The sequence below is a fragment of the Micropterus dolomieu genome, linkage group LG18 (genome assembly GCF_021292245.1).
Source record: "Micropterus dolomieu isolate WLL.071019.BEF.003 ecotype Adirondacks linkage group LG18, ASM2129224v1, whole genome shotgun sequence".
Lineage (NCBI taxonomy): Eukaryota > Metazoa > Chordata > Actinopteri > Centrarchiformes > Centrarchidae > Micropterus > Micropterus dolomieu.
The window spans coordinates 22,912,612-22,918,924 of NC_060167.1; the positions used below are offsets into that span (position 1 = coordinate 22,912,612).

The following is a 6,313-nucleotide window of genomic DNA, read 5'->3' on the forward strand; positions in this document are numbered from 1 at the left end:
ATTATGTCAATCTGCTGTGTTTGCTTCATAACGTTAAATTTAGATTCATTGTTTTACTGATAGGTACACAGCTTCATGACCCACATAATATACAATAATGCAACATAACGCAGGACAACAATACACAGTGGAAGACCCATTCACTACAGTAAAGTTACTTACTGTGGACTAACTGTTATACTTAAAGGTGGCAACAATCTCACTTATAATGTTCAGTCTAGCACACCAACTGTTTCGTTATCATCCATTAAATTATTGCTATGCTGACATTGCTGAGTGAAAGATACACATTGGCTAAATGCAGTCAGTGTAGCGTTATCATGAAACGAGTATGGATTTGTTCAAATTCAAGCTGAAAAAAAATATGACTTTAACATTGCAGGGGGAGCTAACCTAAGTTTCCAGCAGTTTGTGAGATGCTGTCTTTTGTTACAGTTAGTCTCTGTTTTGGCTGATGCAGAGTGCTCGAGCACACGTAATCTGAAACCTCACCACTGGATGCTGCGGAAGACTACACTTGGCCCATTTAAATAAAAAAGGGAATATGTCACTGTGCAAACACACCTTTAAAAGTAAAAGTCCTGCATTCTAAATCATATTCAAATAAAAGTACAGTTAAATGTACTTGAAGTACTTTAAATAAACAGAACGCTGCCTGTCAGAGTTGTAGTATGAGACATAAGATATTATTAAATCATTAAATACTGATGGGTAAACATCGTTTTGATGCAGCAGGACAAGCACTTCAAATGTATGCAAGTACAGAACTAGCATTGCTCATCTATTTTTTTTCTCTTTACATTTTCTATTGAAAAATGGATATTGCGAATTTGATGCCTTCGATTCAACACTTTCTTCTTTAAAATGTTGTAGTTTATCCTAGATTTAGCATAAAGACTCATCTACATCACACACATTTGTCTTACTATCAATTTAGGCATTATCACACAAAATCAAAGGAACATTTATCAAACAATAACATTCAACCCAAATAAGAGTTGTGTTGCTGCCAGTTGTGTTGTTTTTCTACAATGTTTCTGCCTCCTTTTGCCAGCTGTGTGAGGCAGCACTCCTGAAGAGCACTGTCTGTTTTTGTTCTTTGTGTTTTTCCTCCTAAAGGATAAAAGCGCTGGCCACATCCCTCTTCCCTATTAGCCCTTGCTCTTCAGTGCCGCCTTTGAAGATTTAATCAGTCAGATTTCCTGGATTAATCCTTTTTCATGTCCTTTCACGGTAAATTATTACAGAGTTTGATATGATCGCTGGCTGGATAGAGAGGACGGCATGCAGATTTCTGATAGAGCCGAGTCCCCAGGTACCTTCATTAGCCTGATTATTCTCATCCAAACACACTCCACCAACAAGTTTACATGTAAATAGGTTAATTCTATTCCCACTCCTCACTCGCTGTGTCAGCACGCTGTTGAGATAACAGATGAGATCTCACCAAATGTTATCTGTTAATTCAGTCTCTACCTTGTGCAAAATTACTGTCAAATATAGAATTTGCACACTACAGAGGCTGAGAGGGGTTTTCCAGCAGATTTTGTTTAACAGACGACTGAATTTCACCCATTCATCAGCTGCAGAAAAGCCCAGCAGTGAAGGATCATGTCTTTCCAATACAGTAGTTCCAGAAAACCCCAGTCTGACTAAACAGTTACAGCAGGTTGTCTGATGGCGACACCTAGTGGCCAAATTATCCAAACACCATCAAATCATCCGTTTGATGTTTTAAGTTCAGCAAATAACTTTCACCACTTGGTGGCAGTGCAATTCTCCTCTCCTCATTTTTTAGATTCAGTACTGAGAAATGCATCCCATGGCACTCGTAATGCAATCCTCACTCCTCATGGGTTTATACAGTGCAGGATACTACTTTTTCCTGATCTTAATTTGAATTAAGATACTTTCATTGGTGCCTGCGTTCAGCACCATCAGATGCTTTTTTGTCGACTAAGTGCACAGTAGTTGCATGCTGTTGTGCAGCAGAGGAGATGAGGAGCTGCTGCCCTGACTGCCCCTCTCCCCTCAGGATTAGTGAGTTAATGCAACCATTTAGACAGTGAGCTCAGATCAGCTGCTTAATACTGTTTTATCCCAAATAACACAAGCATGCACGCACAATATGTGCACTTCCACAAACACATACCATACTGCACATGCATAAACTTACATATAGCTACTAAATCCAACTCACACACTTTATTATATATTATATTGTCGACTTGCAAATAATTATCAGGCAATAGAAAACTGCGCTCAGACTAATTTAATGTGAAATGTAAAAAAAACCTGAGTAATGCTTCATTTTATGGGTTCATAATTACTTTATAATTTTCTAATACTTTTCAAGAACATTTACCAGAAAGCAACTATATATATATGTAGGAATTACATAAAATGTGAACATTTGGAAAGTGGAAAGAAATATGGAAAGAACTCCCTATAAGCTGAATTGTATGTAAGCAAATTTCACATTATTGCACGCCCAGCTGATCTGTGCACTGACTTAAAAAAAATTGGTTACACTTGCAATCAAGTATGTGCAATTGTAGCGATTGAAGTCTCTATTTTTTTCTATAATTAGTACCAACTTATATTATCCTCAATGGGAAATTATTTATTGATGATTCGATAACCAAGGACCCTTTAACCAGATGAGATTAAGAATTTGTTTTTCTGAAGTGTCCTGGCCAAGATAGCAGTAGTATGAGACACATATCTGCTGCCATCATAGGCTCATCTAGATCAGAGTCACAGTCAAGGAGGTCAAGGGGGTAAGGGCGAATGCAGCCCTTCTTTTGTCTTGGGTGCAAAAGTGTCCTTTTCAAATGGAAAATCATTTGCCCCCTAAGACGTTGGTCTATCAACTGTCTATCATCTATCATGTGGATAAATAAGGAATATCCAATATATCCAGGGTCAGATGTCTGAGGATAGTCTGGGCCTTCAGAGAGATGCCCAATTTTTGTTATTCATCCTGCCTCTTCAAAGTTAGTCTCTGGTTCCCCTGGTTAGTAATGCAAATGCACTACACACACAAACACACATACGCATGCACGCACACACACATACGCATGCACGCACACGCACACACACACACACACACACACACACACACACACGCACAGGCTTATACTAATCCTTGCAAAAACAAAGTGATATATTTCTCCCAGCGCAGGTCAAGCGTGGGATGTTCATCAGCATGTTTATCAGGATTACGAGCATTTCATGCATAATATAACCTCTAACATCATACTTACCAAATGCTCACTGTTCTAAATGGAAAGATGTAGTGAACATTGTACAGAAATACACAGGAAGATAAGTTGACCAGCAACAAGATGATCCAACTGACTCTTTCAGACCATTCCCACCAGTGAGCCATGACCCAGTGTGACCTTGTGACCCCCTCTAACTGACCTCTCAGTGGGTGGCCTTCAGACTGACCAGCCTGGAACATGAATCAACAGAAGTGGCTGCTCTTAGATCAGATCTTTGTTATTTTATTTAATTGTTTCCTCCTCCTTTGAGAGTACATTTCCAGGACGATATTTTTCTGCTCAGTCAGTTGCTCTTTTTATTAGAATTTTCTCTTTTCCACTTGTTGTCATTCAATGTCTATTCTCACATTTTCATTCTCAGACTTACGCCTGCTCCACCATAAAAAAGGATTTAAAGGCCAAGTCATGCAAACACTATAAATTTTGATTTAGGTATTATGTTCCTCAATGTCTGTGTGTGTATATAAAAGGTAAAAAGTATAAATGTGCTGTGTATGTGTATATTACAAATATGAGTGTTAAATTGTTGTCTGAGGGAATGTCACGACAGGATTTTACTGTCCGAGTGTCAATGAGGAAGAAAGTCTGCATGACCGGGCAGCAATGTTAATCATAAATCTTTATCTTACAGTCCTGCCTCGCACATCCGTCCCTTTCATTTAATGACGTCGGAAGGATTAGTGCAGCTAAACCACCGAGATCTGGAGAGAAAAATGAGAAACAAAGTAGGGAGAAAACAGGATACCTTGCTGATGATGGCACTGCTGAGTCTATCTATCTATCTATCTATGTCTGTCAACACAGAATCCATGGACTGATTGAATTTTTAATATTTTAATAACATCACATTTTTGAAGACAAACAAAAATGAAAAAGGCTAAGACAAATTACATGGTATCCAATGCAAAATTTGTTGGAAACTAGATATTCATTTTCAGAACGTTAACCTGAGAATGGCATTTTGGCTTCTTCATCTTGATCCCTCGCTCCATCACTCCCTCCCTATATATTTTCTTCCAGTTTTAAAATCAAAACATCTTCCCTCCGTAGACAACACTTTCCAAAGACCAGCTACATCGTGCTGGGACCTACCTCTGAATGTTTTGAGTGCAAAACATAAAATACTGTCATAAATAACAAAGAAAAGTTGACACAAAAGAAATGTAAGAGATAAACTATCAGTCTAAGTAGCAAACAAAAGAGGCATTGACCACAAATATATACAAAAGGAAAACCAGACACACACCTGCACATCAGAACAAAGTCCACATATGCTGTATTAAATTAGAGAATAAATAGAAATACTTTTAATTTATGTAGATTATCTGATATTACCAAAGCTAAATTAGAAGTGCTTGTATCACAGTAACAGGACATCTGGTAAAAATGGCCAAAGCAACATTTTCTGTTAGGACCCTTGAGGTCATTTGGTAATCTTTCTTCTTTTTTTTTTAAAGAAAATGTATTAGTTTTACTCAAGCATGTTCTAATGTTAACAATGTTCAGCGGTGCTAGACTAAGTGCACCACACATGTAAACAAACCATTTTTGTTCTACAGTTTCTCTACTACCAGACTCATCCTTGAGTCTTAGTCCATGAGACATCAATGTCAGTCAGTGTTCATGAAGGATCAAGGAGCAAAGACGAGGCAGTCAGGTTCGATTGATGGCAGAATCGACCCTCCTGATCTGTCTTAGTCTCTGTAGACGGAGGTTATCTGTCGGGGGGGCATGTGGGGTGGATGGTAGGAGTCATATGGTCCCTCTAAGTGTACGTCATAGCCGGTCTGAGTCTGATACAAGCCCTGGTCCACAGGGGTGGGGGAGAAGTGGTGTGGGGGTGGGTAGTGGGGTGAAGGCTCCTGTTTGGGCACCAGGTTACTGCTGATGCTCAGAGGTGGTGTAGGGGGGCCATCATATGGAGGGGTCCCCACACCGCCAGCGTTATATTCATTAGGTGAGTGATTCTGGTACACTCCTCCTTTCATCGCCCTCAGGTGAAGCAGGTGAGCAGAGTCAAAAGTGCCGTAAGGCGGACTTGGCAGGCCTGGAGAGGAGTAGCTCACTATGCCACCGAGAGAAGTTGGTGCTGCCCGAACTCTGTGCGTGTCCTCAGGCCTCATCCCACCACCAGGAGAAGGCCCCAGCTGCAAGCAGCCAGCCACCAGGTTGGTGGTGGGCTGTGAGAGGCCCTTACACAGCGTCTCCATGAAAGCCCTGCTCTCTGTGGAGAGGCCCCCCTCCAGGGCCTCAGACAGAGCGCAGATGTAGTTGCGGGCCAGCCGTAATGTCTCGATCTTGGACAGTTTCTGTGTTTTGGAGTGACAGGGCATGATGTTGCGCAAGTTCTCCAGTGCATCGTTTAGACCGTGCATACGTGAGCGCTCCCTGGCGTTGGCTTTTACACGCCTCGCACGGAATCGCTCCTGCCGGCCCTTGGTCATCCTCTTTTTCTTGGGCCCTCGTCGTTTGGACTCGTTTTCATCAGCCTGTCCCTCCTCCTCCTCCTCCTCCTCCTCCTCCTCTTCCTCCCCGTCTTCCTCAGCATCCTCACTCCCCATCTCTCTGTCCTGTTGGCTCACTCCACCTGCTCTGTAGCGGTGCGATGAGACGGACACGTCTCCATCAGGTGAGCTCATGTCTCCATCCATCCACTGCAGAGGGCTGACAACCTCCTCTCCCTCGCCTTGTCTCACATATGGCTTAATCATCATAGTACTCTAGAAAAAAGAAAACAAATTTGTCAAACATGTGTGCTGTGGTGCTGACACGCTTACAATCCTAATACTGTAGAAACTTTCTCACATTTCAGAAAAACTAGGAAACGTTTTAATAACGTCCACCACAGCGACTCAGATTGCTTTTATCATTTGAGAGAATCCTTTATGTTTCTGTTCTGTCTTTTCAGTATTATGTAATTATGTATTTCATATTCGCTCGTTACATTATCATATATTTCACTAGAGGTCAACTTGGCTTCACAGTGTTTTGGGGACCCACAAAACCCATTCTTATTGAGGGTCAAA

The 6,313-nt window shown here is 41.1% G+C and overlaps 1 protein-coding gene across 1 annotated transcript; it reads right to left on the bottom strand.

Moving 5' to 3' along the window:
• Positions 1-4,981: 4,981 nt before the first annotated feature.
• Positions 4,982-6,001, bottom strand: LOC123956787 (neurogenic differentiation factor 4-like). The gene has a single exon (XM_046029220.1). It carries the CDS (start codon positions 5,999-6,001, stop codon positions 4,982-4,984), a length of 1,020 nt encoding a protein of 339 aa, XP_045885176.1.
• Between the last annotated feature and the right edge of the window lie 312 nt (positions 6,002-6,313).

Bases quoted from the DNA above. Each gene is read 5' to 3' on its own strand.
- LOC123956787 (XM_046029220.1), bottom strand. From the start codon at position 6,001: ATGATGATTAAGCCATATGTGAGACAAGGCGAGGGAGAGGAGGTTGTC.